Source organism: Vigna umbellata, chromosome 4 (genome assembly GCF_029865625.1).
Source record: "Vigna umbellata cultivar VRB3 chromosome 4, Vumbellata_1.0, whole genome shotgun sequence".
NCBI lineage: Eukaryota > Viridiplantae > Streptophyta > Magnoliopsida > Fabales > Fabaceae > Vigna > Vigna umbellata.
Window position 1 is genome coordinate 63,284,767 of NC_142168.1, and position 21,314 is coordinate 63,306,080.

At 35.0% G+C, this 21,314-nt stretch overlaps 2 protein-coding genes, 2 long non-coding RNA genes and 1 pseudogene across 4 annotated transcripts; 2 read left to right on the plus strand and 3 right to left on the minus strand.

The window, feature by feature from the left end:
* Positions 1 to 1,680: 1,680 nt before the first annotated feature.
* LOC148200870 (uncharacterized) lies at positions 1,681 to 3,426 on the minus strand. Its single transcript, XR_015786353.1, has 3 exons — positions 2,933 to 3,426; positions 2,620 to 2,745; positions 1,681 to 2,060 (listed from the first exon to the last, which is right to left on the minus strand). It is a non-coding gene; the product is annotated as an uncharacterized LOC148200870 (long non-coding RNA).
* A 2,631-nt stretch (positions 3,427 to 6,057) lies between these two features.
* Positions 6,058 to 9,552, plus strand: LOC148200871 (porphobilinogen deaminase, chloroplastic-like). Its single transcript, XM_088113883.1, has 3 exons — positions 6,058 to 6,369; positions 6,960 to 7,365; positions 9,260 to 9,552. The coding sequence occupies exons 1-3, from the start codon at positions 6,218 to 6,220 to the stop codon at positions 9,476 to 9,478; spliced, it is 777 nt and encodes a 258-aa protein (XP_087970009.1). The 5' UTR covers positions 6,058 to 6,217; the 3' UTR covers positions 9,479 to 9,552.
* Positions 9,553 to 11,704: 2,152 nt separating this feature from the next.
* LOC148200872 (3-oxoacyl-[acyl-carrier-protein] reductase, chloroplastic-like) lies at positions 11,705 to 12,898 on the minus strand. The gene is made up of 6 exons (XM_088113069.1): positions 12,887 to 12,898; positions 12,778 to 12,810; positions 12,494 to 12,628; positions 12,316 to 12,409; positions 12,127 to 12,209; positions 11,705 to 11,877 (listed from the first exon to the last, which is right to left on the minus strand). The coding sequence occupies exons 1-6, from the start codon at positions 12,896 to 12,898 to the stop codon at positions 11,845 to 11,847; spliced, it is 390 nt and encodes a 129-aa protein (XP_087969195.1). The 3' UTR covers positions 11,705 to 11,844.
* Positions 12,899 to 14,073: 1,175 nt separating this feature from the next.
* LOC148200873 (uncharacterized) lies at positions 14,074 to 21,305 on the minus strand. The gene is made up of 2 exons (XR_015785979.1): positions 20,583 to 21,305; positions 14,074 to 15,167 (listed from the first exon to the last, which is right to left on the minus strand). It is a non-coding gene; the product is annotated as an uncharacterized LOC148200873 (long non-coding RNA).
* LOC148200874 (uncharacterized) lies at positions 15,605 to 18,809 on the plus strand (annotated as a pseudogene).
* Positions 21,306 to 21,314: the final 9 nt, after the last annotated feature.

Sequence of the window (21,314 nt, forward strand, 5' to 3'; positions counted from 1 at the left end):
AAAAGTATTTTTAAGATGGTATTTTAAAATTATTGATAAATGATAATTTATCATCAACATGATACTTATTATCCATACATTGCTTAAGATTGTTTAGCTAAGAATATTCATAAAAATAGTATTTTTTTAATTTATTTCATTTTCCAATTTTTTTCTACTTATAGTACTCATTTGACCTTTATTTTCGTTACACCATATTGTTTATTAGATTCTTTTTTTTCCTCACTTTCTACACTAAAAAATTGACTACCTCTAAGAGTTTTACATTGTTCATAAGTGATCTTATAAGTCTAGATAGGGTAAAACACGGATGTTAAAAAAGTTTCATGTTTTTTATAATAAAATATGCAATAGATGTTAAACGAATACTTTTAATGGATACATGTAATACAAATACAAGTATTTGTGCACAAATATCATGATATTTAATTTATGGATACATATTATCCATTGTTAATTATTTTTATTTGGTTTTTTTTTAAAATCAACTTACAAAATAAAGTTAATAATAAGAGAAACAGTAACCTGTAAAACTTAATTTAGTATTAAATTCTACAAATTTATGTTTTTTTTTTTAATTATGAAACTAAAGTTGTTTATAAAGAGACTATTTATTTTTCGTAAACTTATACTTTATGATGCAATTTATTAAATTTTCCTTTTTAAAATTTAAATATTTGTATTAATATTTTACTATGCAATGTTATTAAGATTGCATTTTGATATCAAATTTTATTTGATTTTATATTTTTGTAAAACCATTAAAAATATTTTTTTAAAAAATAAAAATAAAAATTTGCAGAAACTCAATAAATTAGTAATGGGATGAATTTTTAGATAATATGTACAAGTATAGCACTAGTAGGACCATCTCCAAAAAATGACAAAAGGAGGTATAATGTAACATCCACTACAAAAAAGAAGGGCATTACCGAAGGCCAGAAGCCCTCGGAAACAGCCCAAAACCGTCGGTAAAAGGTAATTACCGAAGGCTTATCGACGGCCAAAGAGCCCTCGGTAAATCCCTTGTCGCTAACATTTACCGAGGGCTTTCGCCCTTCGGTAATTACCGAGGGTCAAAAGCCTTCGGTAATTACCGAGGGCCAAAAGCCTTCGGTAATTACCGAGGGCCAAAAGCCTTCGGTAATTACCGAAGGCCAAAAGCCTTCGGTAAATTCCGAAGGGCGAAAAAAAAATTTGCAACCTCTCCTGCAATCACTATACATTAAACCATACAGAAACAGTTTGGTCCCCACTTGAGTATAGATATCCAGCCAACACATATAAAAGTCATGCAAAAACAAAATACAAAAACCAAAAAAGCTACAAATTTAAATGGCAGGCAACCATTTTAACTGGAAATACTGAGACAATAATATTACATTACCAAGACAAAACTTCAATAAGAAAACTAAACCTAAGATCCATTCATACTTTCAATTATTGATTACCATTTGCAATCAACTCTTTTTAACACACCCTACACTATCAAGGAGCAAGATGTTTCGGTATAACAAGAAAAAGTAACTTTCCAAGATAAACAAGAAACATGGCACTAGAATTAGTGCAACCTGGTACAATTTTATGAAACCATCTAACAGAAAAAATAACTGTAAGTGACATTTATTTAAAAACTAAATAGACTCAGCTAGATACATATACATAAGTACTTGTATCACATGAACTAAAATTTCCTTATCATTATCAGGGATAAAATAAATGTTTTTATTTACAATAACCAGTAACACATGACAACAATCACCAACTTAAAAAGTTATGCTGGAATCCTGGTTTTAAAAACAGTCTGCAACCATAGCTGCCATATCAGCCATATATACCTGCAGTTTCTCGCAATGTCAAGGATTGCAAGGAAACCACGACTTAAAACTTTGGTTAGAATAGTAGAACTAAACTAAAATATTGAAAATGAACCGATCGTGCATTTACTGCATCCACATTAAGGAAAAAACAATATATTCGCCACATTGCCATTTATACAATCCCCACATTATGACACTTACAATGGCTCATGGATGTCACCCTTCCACTCCTCCATAAATCTAGCATTACAGATATAAGCCAACATTAGTCAACAAAATATATATTATGAAATAAAAAATACAAATCTAATTTTTACTATAACAATTAAGAAATTTTATTTCACAATCATTATGACCAGAACACCCTCACCAAGTCATTCTCTAGAAATATTTCCCAAATTAGCAGCATTGATCCCCGCCCTTAATCAGCAACAACTTCATATTGTCATCAGAAAAGTAAAAAGCATTGCATGGCATAAATACTCTTCTCTGAATTGAGCACTTAATGTGATTCTTATTCAAATCAATGCGATAGTTCCTTGATATTAAACAGACACACTTAAAACCAGAAAATCCCGGGGAAGGGAAAAAAATGACCAAACCAAGCCTCACAAATACAGCTGCAACCCTCATGAAACTAATTACACCAAAATCAAAAGCCAAAAAACGTATCCGATTTTAAAAACAACATCAACAAGAACGAGTCCCAAAATCGTATCCCCAAAACTACCCTTGCATCATCCACTCCTCCCATAATTGACGAATAGATGAAATTCAAAGGAAAAGGACTCAAATTTACCCGCACTTGCAGCACAGTTGGGCGAATCCACCAGATCGCAGAAGCCACCCCTTTCTCCATTCATGAGTGCACGAACCATTAACGACGCAAATATCAGAACCCATTAATACAAAATCCAAAATTCCACTGCCAAAGAAATACAATCCAAAACTCAAATCAAAATCACAAACCCTAAACCAAAAACCAAAACAACAAAAAAACACTTTGACCCGTCATCACAAATTTATTCAGACTCCATACACACCCATGCAGAAAGCTTCAAGATTCACAAAGGGGTTATAATGAAAAAGAACCCCAAGACGAAAAAACAAACCTTTGTCTCACCCCAAGTGAAAACCAACAAATGGGTCATTCACATGAACGAAAAAGAACCCGACTTCGCAGTGCTAGCTGCCTCTGTCTATCACCATCGCAATGCTATTCGCTCCAGATCTACCAGCCTTCACTAGACAGTGAGACTCTCGTTGCCGCCGCATTCCGGACATCTCCCACGAACCCCGAAACCTGGGTCAACGAACCCAGCCGCAAAACCCCCAAATCGGCGTCAACCAACCAAACCGCAGAACCACCAAACTGGCCTCAGCGAACCTAGGCATAGAACCCCCAAACCGTCGTCTTCAATCCCAGCCAAAGAATCCCCAAACCATTGTCAATCAACCAACCCTCACTTATCCCAGAATCGCTCAATATTGGAGGGCACAATGGAGGGCACCAACAGAATAGGGAAGGGAAAGGGGAAACTTCAGAGAAGAGAACAAAGGGGGAGGGAAATTGGAAAATTTGGGGAAAGCGAGAAGCATGAAGAAAATGAAATTGGGGAACCAAAATCCAGACTTAAATTAGCGCGAGAACGTTGCCGACGGCTTAAAAGCCTTCGGTAATCATCTCAATAGCGAGGGCTTCAAAGCCTTCGGTAATATGCCGTCGGTAAATCGCGCTTTTCCAGTAGTGATCCAAAATACAGTAATCACCATATAATAGAATTAATTACATTAAACAGTTAAATAATGCAGTCTTACACTAAAATTAAGGTTCAAAAGTCGAACGGCTTAAAGTACAGAACTAAATACATAATACAGAAGTATCGAAAGTTCAGAACGAACGGTTTTACAAAATCAAACAACCGAACGTCAAAACTAAAACAACTATTCTCTAAAATAAACGGGCGCTCTAGGGCTCGGCTTTCACTTCCACGTCGACTAAGTTCTCCTCTTCAATAACGTCCTCCAAAGTAGCCTCACCTTCTGCTCACATCCACGCGGATGATCATCGCAATGACAGGACGGACGTACAGGGACGAGAGACAACACAAAGGAAAAACGAAAGGGTAAGCTTATGTAATTTAATTCATACATCAACATATAAAATAAACATTCCAATCCACACAAGCATATAGTTCAACATATAACATCATACGAAATCTATTACTAGACAGACCGTCCGGACTATATGAATCTGTGTAGCTACAGGCGTTCTTGCACCCGAGTGATGTAGTAACTGGGATACACTCAACAGCTGCCACTCGAGGTTAGCCCTATCCAAAGTACCCCTAAGGACTAGGACCTCTTGCCGTTCCCACACATGACCTACCCCCTCTACGTGAGGACGAGTACTCACGGAACATCAGGATGAACTGCCAGCATTAGCATAACCACAATCATACTTTACAAAATTCCAATATTCAATGCATGAGTCGTTCCTCCCTGGAACGCTCGTTCAAAATCCAAAACCGTTCATTCCTCTCACATACTGTTCATCCTTTATAATTTTCCACTTCATTATCAATTTCATCATTAGTTACCAGGACATAAAATAACGAACGTTCAGCCCTCTTCAAAACGAGGACGAACGATAAGAAAGAGTTCAATGATTCTCCCGTTCAGAACAGAATAAAACTAAGAGGGTTACTTTTGGAATTTACGAAATGAACCGAGTAAAATAGTGCAATATGTGATGAACGGTATTTACCACGTGAGTCAGTTGAATGAACTGATTCTCTTGAGTTCAAACCAATACTTAAGAAATAAATCAAGTATGGAGGCCTTAGACCGGATCCAATGCAAGAAGAATATTTAAAATGTTAAGGACCATATTTAGAATAGTTCACATACGGAAATCCAATGCCAGTAAATGACCGAACATGGTAAAAGAAAGTATTACTACAGTTGGACGAACACTAATTTATCAAGATTGATTATACAATAGTATGAGCGCTTGGTTTAAGACCGAGCACTACTTAATACGAACGCTAGGTGTAAGACCGAGCGCTACTAAATTTTAAAGTACAAGGTATAAATATATATTACTTTATTTCAGATATCCAGATACTACTAGGCTGAGCCGAACGCTCAAACATAGTATTTCACATAAGGACGCTCGTTCTCGACCAGAGTTCTCTCCAAATGAAAGAATTCCATTTTAAACAGTTTACTAGAAAACCGAACGGTAGAGGACCGTTCGATGACGAACGTTCAATATCATAGTGAGAAGTTCATATTCAAATTTTCAACTATTTTCAACTTAAGTTTTCAACATATCAGTTTGTATCTTATAACTTCATATCAAATATCAATTTACATACTTTATAGAATCCACATTAATTTCATAATTCGAAGTGATAACTCATATTCGCATTTATACATATCAACATCATCATACATATCAACCAGCATGCATCATATTCATTCACTCAAACAAACGAACGTTCATACAGGGAAACAACATAATAATATCAATTAAATTAGATAAGCTTCCCTTACCTGGATTTGTGAGCAACTTGTCCTAAACGCAAGATTTGTGGCTCGTCCCAACTAACGTTTTTCTACCCTCAATGGTCACTTAACTCTTCCAAATCAAATCTAACCACAAGAAAATCGAAGTACTTAGACTACATCCCTGCATGCAACCATAACTTGGTTTTGCATGAAACCTAAGAACGAACGACTAAGGGAAGAAACTTACCAGCTTCAAACGTGAACTTGTTCGGTTTAATGGAAAGCTTAGGACGCCGAGATCTCTTTTACGGTCTCTGAAAGTTGATCGGAGAAAAGGAAAATGAGTTACGGTAGAGAGAAGATGGAGACTTTCTAGAGAGAAGCTGGAGAAAATGAAAAGTCAGTTTTTTTAGAGGAAGAAGGGTGCATGCAGAGAGTGGGAAGAAGGTTTTCAGAAAAATCAGTTTTCTCCCCAAGGTCAAACGGACGCATTCTCTCATACGGACACCTGTCTTCCACTACTGAATTCAGAATGTTCCATTTTGACACTTGGCAGTTGCGCGTCAGAGTTAGTGAGTGGGCTTTTAATGGTCTGAGCAGGGTTTTAGTGCATTAATTTTGATTTGACAGGTGGTTTACGGTGTTAAATTTCCAAGGTCTTACATATAATAGGAAGAAATTGAATGTTTCATTCCACTTATCCTTTACTTTAGAGGAACACATAGTGAACTACTTGCATTGGTTAGGGTAGGACCATATCATATCTCTTTGTTTATCTAATGGATCAAATCACATAGTTTTTGTTCATATTACTCATATTCATACATTATGCTATCTATCTATTTAGCTATCTATCAAAGTGAAGTGGCAATTGAAATTGCGAAATGGAGACCCTTTGCTCTGCTGTGGTGTTCCCATCTTTCAAAATCAGAACTTCACAGTTTTCCAAATATGGCAGCATCAGGGCTTCTCTTGCCATTGAGCAACAAACTTCACAGACTAAGGTTGCTCTCCTAAGAATTGGCACCAGAGGAAGGTACTCTACTCTTCCCTTCATAACTATGCTTTCAATTATGAGCATTTATTGTAATGGGGCTTCTCTATATGATAAGTTAACTGGAATGTGAAAATATTCAATTCAGAATTTTCGGAAAGGACAACTAGTTCAAATGCCAGTAGTATTATGACAGAAATGATGACAATTCCTGTGTTTTTACTTGAAATTTGATTGTCAAAACAAAAGGGTTTTACTTTTTTGCAGAAAAATGTAGTTCATCGAGATTGTCAAACGATTATTTGTTATGTTGCCCGCTTGTGTTTTTTGTTTGATGTGATCAAAGCAGAAACATCTGAAGAAGGTTTATTGAAATAGAAGTTGAAATGCTTGTAAATTGCAATCATCTTGGTAGATTTAAGTTTACTTCATCATACCCATTTAAACTCCTGAGGTTGAAGTGAATTTAAGCTATTTGAAAGAATGACAATCTCATCTTTGTCTTCTACTGCAATGAATTTCTTATAATTTTTTACCTGATTATTACTAGCTTCCATGACTGGTTTTGCAAATGGTCTTGGATTCCATTGTTTATTTGGGTTTATTTATACTTTTTGTGATATTTAGAGCAGTCCACTAGCTCTGGCTCAAGCATTCGAGACCAGAGACAAGCTCATGGCGTCGCATCCAGAGCTAGCAGAAGAAGGAGCCATTCAGATTGTAATAATAAAAACAACTGGTGATAAAATACTGTCACAACCACTTGCAGACATCGGTGGGAAGGGCCTTTTCACAAAAGAAATAGATGAGGCACTCATAAATGGTGACATTGACATTGCTGTTCATTCAATGAAAGATGTTCCTACTTACTTACCTGATAAAACAATTCTACCATGTAACCTTCCACGTGAGGATGTTAGAGATGCATTTATATCCTTGAGTGCAGCTTCACTGGCTGACCTACCCTCTGGAAGTATTGTTGGTACTGCTTCACTCAGACGGAAGTCACAAATACTCCACAGATATCCTTCTCTGAATGTGAGTTTGTATCATTATTATTGTCATGATCTTTCCACTATATAATACTTCATCAATGTTAAACTCAGTTCTCTTCTTGACATTATCTTTTATTTTTCTCATAATTATCCTAGAAGCCTGGATATAATTATGACTTCTAATGCCTTTTCCTAGAGAGAAAATAGGTACAGTTAGGGTTATGCTAAACCAAAGAACAAAGTTAGGGTTTAGGACTGTTCCCGTTCAAAGTTAGGGTGACTTCAAGCTAGAGAGTTCAAGTGTCCGGGCCTTTGGACTATCTTCCTATTTATAGTCAGTAAGGTAGCAGATTGAATAAACAACCTATATCTCTATGGATTTGTTAAGATATAAAATGCTGGAAAATGGATTTAAGAATTTTATCTAGAGATATAAGCATTTTATCTTTTCCTGTAATATTAAGATATGAGTCCAACCATATAAGAGATTGACACCACTCTCTACCAAAAACTTTAAAGCAATGTGTTTTTTATTTTTATAATGTGCTCTTCTTTCTCATTTCTATCCAATATAGAACTTAGACTCATACTTGGATTCCTAACAAAAATCTATTTAGATTATCTATTTCCATTAATCAGCCTAAAACCGATTTTAATAGGTCTTTGTCCAAATTCTGAACCAAAGGGCTTCATCCCTGTTTTGTGGTGATTGTTCATTATCATTGCTATTTTCCTGTGTCCTGAGAGATAGCTTTTAGATGTGGAGAATTTGTTTGTTGACTTAAGTACGTTATATGTTTGAGATTGATAGAGTATAGGCTATTCTAGTCTTCTTGTTGTAAGCACTTAGTCTACCCTCACAGTTATAGGTGCCTTTGTCAGTCAGCATTTGTTGTACCTGACCAGTACTTGCAAAAGAGCTAATGTTTCTGTATAAATACCACATGTACTTCAAAAAAATTAATGCAACATCACTTTCAGTTTATAGAAACTCTCTTTTCTTATAAGTTAGTTCTATACTAGTTTTTCTCAAAGGTCAGCAATGGGAGGCATCCAAATTTTTATCTGGGGTAGGGGTGGCTGGTATTTTTATTACAACCAATTGTTATTTAGACAAATTGCTGTCAATTGGGGATTCTGTATGCTATTTATGCTTAAAATTAATCTCTTATTTTAAGAGTGTTACAGTTTTTAAACATACTATCCCATTTTGTTCTATTCTTAAAGTACACCAAACGCAGAAGCTCACGTTCTTCCATCCTCTTTTAATATGTTTACCAAATGTTATCAATGGATTTATGAAGACATGAATCAGGGACTGGCATTTATTCATATCAGTAGTCTTTTATCATATGTAGCTTCAATCATGGTAAAATAATATTTACTACAATCATATACGAATATTTGATTAACCACTTGGTTAGTATACCTTTCTTACCTTCAGCGGCATGGTAGGAGCAACAAGAGTAAAGCAATAGCCAACGTGAATGTTTGATTCAGAAGACATTAGTTACTCTAAGATAATGAACATCATCTATGTCTATCTCAGTTCTTAGAGTGAGACTTATATATCTGTTGCGCAACTTCACTTAATGTCAGTTAGTTTTAAGATTAAATATGACATGGTATTCAACGGAGAATATTGGAAAGTCCCATATCGCCTGCTTTGCTTGGAGTGAGATATATACGTCTAATGGGAAACTTCCCTTAATACAATTTGGTTTTAAGATGAAGTTTGATATCTTTGTGTTCTTATTATCAGTCTTGCATCATATATGATCTCCTTCTGATTGATTGTTGTTGTGTTTCCTCAACATTTCCTTTTTCTGTCTTGTGCATTTAATTGTTCTTCAGGCACTTAATTAGTGACAATTTAGTTTTCTAGACCACTGAATGATTCTTAATGATTTCTACTTAACCTGTAATTTTAATCTCAGGTGGAGGAAAATTTCCGAGGCAATGTCCAAACAAGACTGAGAAAACTCAGTGAGGGTGTTGTCCAAGCTACCCTATTAGCATTAGCTGGTCTCAAACGATTAAACATGACAGAAAATGTGACTTCAATCCTATCAATTGATGATATGCTTCCAGCTGTTGCACAAGGTGCAATTGGAATAGCCTGTAGGAATAATGATGATAAAATGGTGAGTATTTAACTAAGTACATCATTTGCATGATATTGCCACTTCAAACCGTTACAAATTAGTTAATATTAAATTATATTTTGTAAGACATATATGCCTAAAGATGTAAAAGTGGTTTCAAACTTGTGAGCAACCCGGTTCACCGGACTCAAGCCGATTTGAATTGGAAAAAAATAAGTTTTTTAAATGAGTCAAAATGAACACGAATTACTTAACCTACGGGTTAAATGATTTTGAATCAGGTTGAAAGTGTTATAAAAGATGAGTTTAGTCAATATACTTTGATTGTACTATGATAAATATATAAAATAAATTAGAAGAACAAAACATTTTTAAGTGAGTCAATCCACCTAATAAAAACCAACTTTTGGTGGGTTGAGTCAGGTTATAAAATTTTTGACTTACCAAAAAGAGAACTAGATTGAACTGATTCATATTTAACTCCATCTATGATGAACCAACAAGTGAGCAAGAGTGGACATCCCTACTTCTCAGTACATGTATGGTTTTTTTGCTGTTGTAAATTGTATTGTACGGTTAGCAAAGGAACTACCAGGCCGACCGACCACCCAGGCTGACCCAGGCCAACCGACCACCCAGGCTGACCACCAGACCGAGTGGCTGACCACTCAGGCCAACCACCCAGGCCGACCGACCACCTAGGGTGACCACTAGGTCGACCACCCAAGCTGACCACCCAGGTCGACCACATGGTTAGATTATAAACAATAATAACTCATTAAAATCCTAATGCAGATTAAGTTATGATTGGGCCGTCATTAGACCAGTGAAAGGTAAAATCCCATTACAACTAGTATAAATAAAGATCTCATGTATGACTTTAGAGGATTATGCGCATTATATGCATCACTTTGTTGTGATAACCGGTCGGTTATATTACTGACTTGAATGTCGGAGTGTCTTTGACAAGTACTCTTCCGCACAACTTCGACAAGAAGAAGGGAGAGCGAACGTAACTTGGAGGATATGGAGGACCACTAGAGAGCCCATCCGGTCTATAAGACAACTGGGAGTGCTTTGAGTAAGGGACTTCAACTCATACCCGAAACATAAATCAAGTGAAAAGCTATGTTGGGGATAAAAACTTGTGTTTTCATCTAAGAGAACAAACTTGAAGATATAATAGATGGTATACTTGGGGATGTAGATGTGTCTGTAACTGTCTATTAGGTCAAAATAGCTATTCACTACTACAAAAATGCAAATAGATAGCGCCAAATAGATAGCGCTTTTTGAAATAAGCGCTATCTATGAATTTGGAGAACCAATAGATAGCGCTTATTTAAAAAAACACTGTCTATAACTGGGAAAATAGATAACTCTTTTTTAAAAATACGCTATCTATAAATTTTTAATATTATTTTTTAATTCTATAATTTAAAATATATCAATAAATAGCGCGTATTTAAAGGAGCGTTATCTATGAAAGAGCAAATAAATAACGCCCTTTAAATTAGCGCTCTGTATGGAACACAATAGATAATGCGTTTTATATTAAGCGATATCTATGATTATTAAAACAATTTCAGTTCGCGCTTCTCCTTCGACCTTATTCGTTTCTGCTTAGACGATATTCGCGTTTCTCTCTGCTTAGACGTTTTCATCTGCGTATGCTTTCATTAGTGCGTGTTTCCTTCGTTTTACATCAGTGCAAGGTCTCCCAAGCTGTAGGGTTGTCGTTTTAGGTATCACGTTCCTTCTTCGTCCTTTTCTTCTTTGTTTCGTTTCTGGTTACTTTTCAGCTTACATCCTCTGCCCTTTTCATCTGCGTGTGGCGTCTTTGCTCCTTCGTTTCAGTTGTTGTTTTCATAAGTGCGCGTTGCCTCAAGCTGTAGGGCTCCTTCGTTTCAAGGCTAACGGTTCAAGGCTAACGGTTCAGGTATCATGTTCCCTCTTCCTCTTCTCTATTTCGGTTCTTTTTTGCCCTATTTTCGTTTTAAAGGGGATGGACATAAAAAAATAGCAGAATGATAACAATGTATTGAGCCCAATGTTGTCGTTTGGCTCTTTGGTATATTCCGATTGAATAGAAATTTTAACCTTGATTGAAATTGAGTTTAGTCTGTGTTTCAAATTTCTACTTGCAATGATTTTGGAGCAAAGGTAGGTAAAGGTTGTTTTGGCATATATGTTGCATTATAGTTAAGGGTTGCTGTATATGGGTTGCATTATAGTTAAGGGTTGCTGCAAAAACTCTTCAAAATAGTTATGAAGGAGTTCAATCCAAGAAAAAATAGATTCGATAGTTAGACCTGTGAGTGAACCAAGTCTGATCATCAGGATCTGCATATTCAAGTGCGATGAACTGTGATGTAAAGAAGTTCAAATTGCTATATTCGGAAACAGATTCCTGAGATTTACATTGCCATACCTCCATCAATGGTGAACACCTGTTACGTGGAAATTATGGTTTACATAAACGCAAAACATAATAATTGGATGAGAAAATGTAAATAAAATAAGTTACAAAAAGCCTAAGATGATGTTAGCATAGGTTATCAGAATAAACTCCACTTTCATTTCAATATGACAAGATTTTCTTTAATAACAAATAAGATATGGATAGTTTAATATGATAGAACTCAATAGTTAGTTCTATATTTAGAAAACCAATATTAATAGGGAAATTAATAAATGACCTGTCCAGTGATGTAATTAGCAGAAGGATTAAGGGCCAAAAATTCCACAAGTCCAGCAACTTCTTCTGGTTGACCAAATCTTCCTGAATCCGAGGTAAAAGACCAATAGCTATTAGCAACATGCAAATCTTCAATTATTTAAAGATATGGTTAAAGAGTTTCAGAGTTAAAAGTATTTCAGTCACTCACCTAAGGGGATTAACTCTAATCTTTTTTTCTCCATGTCTGGTCGTAGCATGGCAGTCATATCAGATGCAATAAATCCAGGGGCTAGTGCATTAACCTGTTATGAAATGCTGAGTTGTAATTAACCCTGTCAACCAATAATAAAAACCTGCCTTTTGACTATCAGGCTCAAAGATTTTACAGTGATGTTTCTGCTAGCATATTCCCTGGCAGCACTTTTTGTGAGGCCAATTACCCCTGCCTTTGCAGCACTATAGTTAGCTTGTCCAACATTGCCAACCTGACCAATAACGGATGTAATGTTGACTATCCTTCCCTGCAAAAGTAACAGAAACTATGATATCATATTATCTAGTATTTACATAGACATTGTTGTTAGCATATAAACATAATAAAACACAAACTGATGAATCGAGAAAAAAGAACCATTTAATGGCCAAAGGGTTCTATTACGGTAGCAGTCACCTTCTTTTTCATTGTCATAATCTTTGCTGCTGCCTGTAAAAAAGCAAACCATTGGCTCCGGTAATGTAAGATTGGCTCCAGTAATGAAAGAAAAGAAAACTAGCTATACTTGATTTAACATGAACTTAAAATTTTGAACATAATAATTGGATGAGAAAATGTAAATAAAATAAGTTACAAAAAGCCTAAGATGATGTTAGCATAGGTTATCAGAATAAACTCCACTTTCATTTCAATATGACAAGATTTTCTTTAATTCTAGAATGTGTGTTTTGAATCATTGAGTCCCAACAGGTAACAGGGTTAGCAAAACAATGCCAAACCCAACAGGTCAACAAGCATAACCCATCCTATTTTGTGTATGATTGGATTCTTGCTACATGATTATCACTTGTTCCTTTTAATTATATTTGTTGGTATGCAATTTTCTCTGTTACTGGTATATTGAAAGTATAAAGGTTGAAGGGGTTACTTTTAATACACATGTGGATTAATTTAGGAAGCATGTTGAAACTGATTCATGTGATAGTCAGTCCTGTTTTAGATTGTTTTCTTTTGGGTGCACCAGTAGATTTGATCAAAGATTTAAACGTGCAAATGGAATTTTAAACCAAAGGTAATTCACAGATAAAAATTTAACAACAATCAACTGAAAAACACACTGGAAATTAAAAACTAGAAAACAAATCCAAAGCCTCCCCAAAGGGGAGGAGGAAAAATGAAAACCAACGTAAAACTCTTCCTAATTCCTACTCCTCAAATCTAATGACTTTCATTCTCTGCTGCTGCTTGCATTTTATAGCCAAAAATCTGAACATCCTCCCTCAAGGATTTTGTCTCATTTTATAGCCAAAAATCTGAACATCTTCATTTTTGTAAGAAAACAATTTTTATTTTTTTATAATCATTCATGCATTTTCATTTTTGGGAGATATATTCTCATTCAACAGAAACAGCCCTTTGAAAAGTAGTCATGAATATGAGATCATGCAATAATTCTAACGAATTGTTTTGTTGAGTTGTGTGCTTTTAGAATGTAAACCTCATGTTAGTTAAACAAAAAGGAACGAATTTTCACCTTCCTGCAAATTGGAATGGAGAAAGTGTTTTTGCCTTGATAAGTGTGTAAAGTTCTTTATTTCTTAAACTTTAAAACAAACAAACCAGTTACCCAGCATGAAAAAACACTGATCAGTTTTGTTAATAATTAATTTTTATTAAAAATTGCTTAATCATATTTAATAACATTTATCTTAGTTTTGCTTTTCTACTTGTCAAACTTGAATTTGAGATCAATTTCAACAAATCCAAACCTATTTTACTGAGAAGAATAACACTTTGGTGTTCTCTGATTTACAACTATGGTAGAGCAATGAAAATGTGATGTTATGACGTCCAATCTTCATTATAGGACCCTTAAATCATGGTGTGTAGTGAAAAGCAACACTAACATTCTAGATCTTTTGGTAACTATACTTACAACCCCAAGATTCTCTGCCATCATCCGTGAAGATAGCTAAGCTCTCCTTCTTCAAGACCAAGACAATGGATCAATTCTTCTCTTCCATGGCTGCTTCAACACGTCCTCATTCCAGCTCCTTTGCTCACGGCTGCTGGACCATCTCACCTCACGGCCTCCTTCTCTTCTCTTTGCAGCTTCCAAGTTTTGGATGTTGAAACTCTTCCTAGCTTTTTGCTGCACCTCCAATACCGTGAACTAGCTTGCTTTCTTCCATTTTGCTTGGCTTGAAGCTGCTGGACCGTGAGTGCATTGTGGAATGGAAGAGCAAAAAATCTGCATCCCAAGCTTCTTAATAAGCCGTGAACTTTCTTAGGAGGTGGCCCTCATTTTTATTCCATGTTGATTGCCAAAAGATTTATGCATATGGGGCCTTGTGTACATGCATGAGCAATTTAAAAGAAAGAATAAAACCATTCCACGGTGGATGTAAAAACCGTGAGTTTTCTTGCTTCAATGTGGTCCCCTCCATTATCTCTTTTGCCATGCTTTTCAATTGAAGAATAATATTCTCCTCTTTTAATGGCAGCCCCACTTTTGTCCATATGTTGATGCTTTGGATTTCTACCGTGCAGTTCTTTCTCAATTCTAATTGATTTCTCCTTTCTTATAAAAGAATTGAATTGTTATGGTGCCAAACTCACTTCTCGGCTGCTCTAAGGTTGTGACACACAATCATGCTGCTTCAGCTGTTCCTGGACTTTGTAGTGATGACCGAAACCTCCTAAAGCTTATGAACCAAATCATTTTTTTTTATTATTCAATTCAACACACAAAATAAATCGATGCCGCATAGCTTCTTCCAATTAAATAACACAGTGTACAAATGAATATTCTTCCAAATGTTCCAATTTGCATTTCCAAAATTTCCCTGCAATTATTAATGCAAATAATTAACTCAGATAATTCAAATTAATTAAAATAAGAATTTCTGATCGAATTAAGCACAATTAAGACAAATGGGAAAATATTGGACAATTAAGCACAATTCCCTGATTAATTCTAGCACAATAAACTAAATGAAGTGAAGAAAATATTGATTCATCACTAATTTAAGTGTTATGCCTTTGTATTTATTATAATGAAATAAACATAAAACCACTTCATGTTGCATAATATAGATGGTAAGATTGTCATAAATGGAGTGATTAATGGTGTGTTCAAAGTTGAGGTAGTATGAATATTATTTTATTTGTATGATATTACAAATAATGTTAGTTTGTATATATTGCTAATACTATATTCACTAATCTTGATAGATTAATAAAATATGGACCGAAAATGGATGTTTGCTAGTCGATTATCAAAAGAATATGAGGATGGGGTGAAAGAGTTTTGTAGATTTGCAGTTGAGCATGCAAAAAACCCTAGTAGAATCATTTGTCCTTGCTTACAGTGTTGTCATTTAAAGGTAGTGAACGCAGATGAGTTAGAAGAGCATTTAATATGCAATGGAATTGATAAAAGTTATTCATGCTGGACCAAACATGGTGAAAATAGAAAAAATCATATAAATAATGATTTTCATCATAATACAAGTTCTACACCGAAAGAGACTGACACAACTTATGAGTTAGATGAAGTTGAAGATATTGTAAATATTATTGAAGAGGATATGCGAGATTGTCCTCAGATGTTTGATAGGTTGACAATGGATGCAAAGACACCATTGTATAATGGTTGTACTAGTTTCACAAGACTATCAGCAGTCTTGAAATTATTCAATTTGAAAGCACGAAATGGATGGTCTGATACTAGCTTTACTGAATTATTATCACTTATAAAAAATATGCTACCACAAGATAATGTGCTTCCTAGTCGAATGTATGACGCTAGAAAAATGTTAAGCTCTATTGGGATGAGCTACGAGAAGATTCATGCTTGTCCAAATGATTGCATTCTTTTTCGAAATGAATATGCCCCATTGGATAAATGTCCTAAATGTATGACATCGCGCTATAAGAAAAATTTAGTGCCGAGCAAAGTGGTATGGTATTTTCCTATAATACCAAGATTTAGGCGCATGTATCGTAATGAACAAGATGCAAAGAACTTAAGATGGCATGTAGATGAAAGAATACGTGATGGAAAGCTTCGACACCCTGCAGATTCTCCTCAATGGACAAAAGTTGACCATGATTACCCTAATTTTGGGAAAGAACCACGAAACCTACGTCTTGCTTTGTCTACTGATGGAATAAATCCGCATGGTATGCAAAGCAACTCGCATAGCACGTGGCCTGTGGTTATGATTATATATAACCTACCTCCATGGCTATGCATGAAAAGGAAGTTCATGATGTTATCCATGCTAATTCCAGGTCCAAAACAACCAGGGAATGACATAGACATATACTTGGCACCTCTTATTGAAGACTTGAAGGATATGTGGAACGAAGGTGTAGAGGTGTATGATGCGTATACAAAAGAAAGTTTCCTACTAAGGGCAATGCTGTTTGGCACAATTAATGATTTTCCAGCATATGGTAATCTATCTGGATATAGTATCAAAGGGAAGTGTGCATGCCCTATATGTGAAGATAATACAGATTGGGTGCGATTGGAACATGGTAAGAAAAATGTTTTTCTTGGGCATCGTAGATTCTTACCTTCAAAGCACCGTTATCGAGGATGGAGAAAAGCATTTAATGGGACAACAGAAGAACGTAGAGCTCCAGAACTGTTGTATGGTGATAAAGTTTTTGAAAAAGTAAAGGATATAAACAACAAATTTGGTAAGCCTTTTGCAAGAGATCTAGTCACAAGTGGGTGGAAGAAAAAGTCAATATTTTTTGATTTGCCATATTGGAAGTCCTTGTACGTTAGACATTTCCTTGATGTCATGCATATCGAAAAAAATGTATTTGATAGTGTCATAGGTACGTTGTTGAATGTTCCTGGAAAGTCTAAGGATGGCATCAATGCAAGGCTAGACTTAGTTCAAATGGGAATTCGAACAGAATTGGCACCAATAAAGAAAGGTAAACGTCAATATCTACCTCCAGCAGCTCATACTCTATCTAGAAAGGAAAAAATTGTGTTTTGTAAGTTTCTACAAGGAGTTAAAGTTCCAGAAGGGTATTCATCAAACATTAGGAACTTAGTATCTATGAAAGATTTAAAACTAATAGGGTTAAAGTCTCATGACTGTCATGTTGTGATGGAGCATTTGTTACCGATAGGCTTACGTTCCATTTTGCCTAAAAAGGTAAGATGGACCATAACTAAACTATGCTATTTCTTTAGAGCCATATGTAGCAAAGTGATTGACACTGGAAAATTGCAAGCACTAGAAAGAGAAATTATTGTAACTTTGTGTGAGCTTGAAATGTATTTTCCCCCTTCTTTCTTTGACATAATGGTGCATGTTAGCATTCACTTAGTTAAGGAGACACAATATTGTGGACCGGCCTATATGAGATGGATGTATCCAATGGAGCGGTATATGAAGATATTAAAGGGCTATGTGAAAAATAGAAGTCGACCAGAAGGATGTATAGTGGAACGATATATACTTGAAGAAGCTATTGAATTTTGTACTGATTACCTCTCTGATGTTGAATCAATAGGACTTCCAAATTCTCGACACTTAGCGAGAACCATAGGAGAAGGGATTTCTGGAAATACCATAGTGACTATAACCAGGAAAGATTGGGAGCAAGCTCAATTGTATATCCTACACAATGACGATGAAGTTGAGCCATATGTTGAGAGACACAAAGACATGATTACAAAATTAAATCCAACTAGGACTGACAATTGGATATGTAGAGAACACAATGCAACTTTTATACAATGGCTAAAAAGTCACATTTTTGAAGAGTTAAATGTGAAATCCTCTTTAATTTCTGACAGATTGAAATGGTTAGCCAATGGTCCAAATTTTCAAGTCTTTTCTTACACTGGTTATATGATTAATGGGTGCACATTTTACACTAAAGACCGAGATGATCAAAGTACTATGCAAAATAGTGGTGTAACTTTGGTGGCTGAATCTATGCACATCTCAAGTGCTCAAGATAGAAGTCCTATATATGCAAATATGTCGTATTTTGGGGTAATTGAACATATATGGGAGTTGGATTACACCACATTTCGGGTACCCATATTTGGTTGCAAGTGGGTTGATAACAATAATGGAGTTCGACAAGATGAAACAGGATTTATGCAAGTGAATTTTAATAAAGTGGGGTACAAAGATGAGCCATTTATTTTAGCATCACAAGCTCAACAAATCTTTTATGTCATTGATCCGGTTGATCCCAATTGGTCAATTGTGTTGTTGACCAATAAAATAAACGATCCTTCCAGTGATGATATAGAAGATGAATATAAAAATATTGAAGATGATCCTTTGTATCAAATATCATATGATGATGATCCAATAGCAGATGATATCTTGTATAGGAGAGATGATCATGATGACGGAATTTGGATAAATCCATCATTTTATGTCCATAAGAAACCTAAGTCTTTAAACTTCAAATCAAAGAAGAAAAGGTTGGATTTATAAATTTTTATTCTTATTTTTATCCCTTTTTTTACTGATGTTATCCCTTTTTTTTATTTGAATCACTTTTATTATAGGTAAATGACAACTCTTACTGAAGATGATATTCCTTCTCCCAACAAAGCTAAAGGGAAGAAAGGTATAGTGATTATGAAGAAGATCGTTCAAGCTAGAAGTGAGGGAAAAAAATTAGAGGTAATGGACATTGTATATTTTTTGGTATATTAGATATGTTACTTTCCTAATTATTGTTCAGTACTTATTCATAATATTAGGTTTCATGGAATGCAAAAGGTCAACCCATTGAACCCGGTGGCACAAAGTTCATCAGTTATCTTGGATCCATTGTTCGAGCAAATGTGCCTATAACTTATGATGATTGGAAAGATTCAAGTTTGGATGCCTATAAAGAGATCATTTGGAATAATATACAAGTAATGTTTACTACTTATTTTAAATGTATGTGTTATGATTTCAAAACTGTTTTTTTCTAAGTATTTTTTTGGACAGCTAACTTTCAATGTAGATACATGTCGCAAGACGTTTGTATTAAGGAAGGCAGGGTTGTTGCTTAGGAGTTTTAGGACTTCCTTGGCCCATAAATATCTAAAGGATGAGAATGGAGATTATTTAGATAATCCTTCTAATCAACCTCCTGCGAAGTATGCATCCATTATTAGTGAGGACATTTGGAGACAGTTTATTGTAAAACGTATGGATAAAACTTTCAAGGTAATGTATACTATCTATATATAATATATTTATCCCTTAATTCTTGAGCATATGATTTTTTTACTATATTTCTTTTTAGGAAAAAAGCATACAAAATAAGGAAAGGGCATCAAACTCCAAGTACCCTTATAGGGGCTCTCGTAAGGGGTATGCCCGCATAGAACAAGATATGGTAAGTCAGTTTATCATTTCAAATTATCTGATTGAATTGTGAACGTACTTTCTTGGCTGTTATAAAAAATTAGGTTGAATCAATTGCATACCACATTGGATCATTAAAACTGTTTGACTTTGTATGGTCCCATATCTTTGGTTTAAATATGTTTGTATATGTGTATTTTGACTTTAGGAGAGAATTATAGTAGATTACAATGTCTTCTTGTTTATTTGATATTTACAGAGTGAGTCATCATTTTTAAAAGTATGATTTGAAAATTAGTCAATTCCTTATCTACAGTTTGATTATCTCGTGTAGATAAAGGATAACTAGAAGAAACTAAATGTGATTGGTTTTATGAGTTTATCTGCCTTTTTTTCTGGTCGGATGAATGTCGTACATGTTTGGATATAACACACATGCCCAGGTCATATTAAGTAATGTTAACAGAAAACAGTAAAAACAGTTAAACATTAAATACAAAAAAAAAAATGAAATTACATGCAGTAAATAATAACAGTAAAAACAGCAATTACAGAATTACAAAATCAGAAAAACAGTAACAGCAAAATACAGAAAAAAAAAATACAGAAAACAGCAAATGCAGAAAACAGTAAATTTAGAAAACAGTAAAAACAAATTCAAAATTACTGCAGTAAAATACAGAGAACAGAATTAATCAACATGCAAAAGATAAACAGCAGCAGAAATTAAATTGCATAAAAATGTAATACAGAAATTAAAATACAGCATAAATTAAATTACAGCAGTAAAACAGAAACAGTAAAACATAATTTAAATTTCATAAACAGTAAATTAAACCAAACTTTAAATTGAAATTAAATTGCTCAAGAATTTATTACAGCAAAGAAAATGAAAATTGGAACCTAATATGAACACTGTTCAACCGTAGCCTTCCATCTCTGTACTGCTGTCCAGCCCCTCTACTGTCAGCTGCTGGATTTCTCCCTTGCTGGAAAATGTCCAGCTTATTCCCCACAGCAGCCCTTCACGGCACCCCCCCTCTCTCTTGCTGTTGGCTTCTTCCTCTTATAGCCTAAATTTTTGGACAAGTGGCTTCCAGCTTTCGAGACTTTTACGTTATTCATTTTGTCTTTTTGCATTAATTCCTTCATCAGCAAATTGTACTCCTTGGACGTGGGAAAAAAAAGTGAGGGCCCTCCATTTTACCAACTAACCTTGTCTTCTTCTTTAATACCATTCCAGCTCACACGTCCGTAACCTCCCCTTCACTCGTTGCAGCTGCTCCAACACGTCTTCTTCTTCAAACTCATTTCTTCAAACTTCCAGCCAATATTCACGTTCCACTCCAAGCTGCTGGATGTTTTTGACATGGAAAGGGCCGTGAGCTTTGCTATTTTCCAACCATGATATTTCCAAAAATGAGTGGTCCATGAGCTTCTTTTGAATATGCAAAGCCAAATGAGTGGAAGAGCATGTAGAGTTAAAAACAAAATCTGCACTCCAAGTTTGTCAAAATAAACTTAACCTTTCATAAGTGGTGGCACCTTTTACCAACTTTTCAAATTGAGAATAGTATTTAGGAATGCAACCCCACTTTTGTCATATGTTTGCCAACATAAATTCCATAGCCGTGC

What these genes read in the sequence shown, in the direction of transcription:
- LOC148200872 (XM_088113069.1), bottom strand. An exon ending in ATGCTAGCAGAAACATCACT is followed by an intron (nt 12,410 to 12,493) that starts GTAAAATCTTTG and finishes ATTTCATAACAG; the next exon opens with GTTAATGCACTAGCCCCTGG. An exon ending in CTAATTACATCACTGGACAG is followed by an intron (nt 11,878 to 12,126) that starts GTCATTTATTAA and finishes TCCACGTAACAG; the next exon opens with GTGTTCACCATTGATGGAGG.
- LOC148200871 (XM_088113883.1), top strand. Translation starts at nt 6,218, where the DNA reads ATGGAGACCCTTTGCTCTGCTGTGGTGTTCCCATCTTTCAAAATCAGA. An exon ending in AGAATTGGCACCAGAGGAAG is followed by an intron (nt 6,370 to 6,959) that starts GTACTCTACTCT and finishes TATTTAGAGCAG; the next exon opens with TCCACTAGCTCTGGCTCAAG. An exon ending in ACAGATATCCTTCTCTGAAT is followed by an intron (nt 7,366 to 9,259) that starts GTGAGTTTGTAT and finishes TTTTAATCTCAG; the next exon opens with GTGGAGGAAAATTTCCGAGG.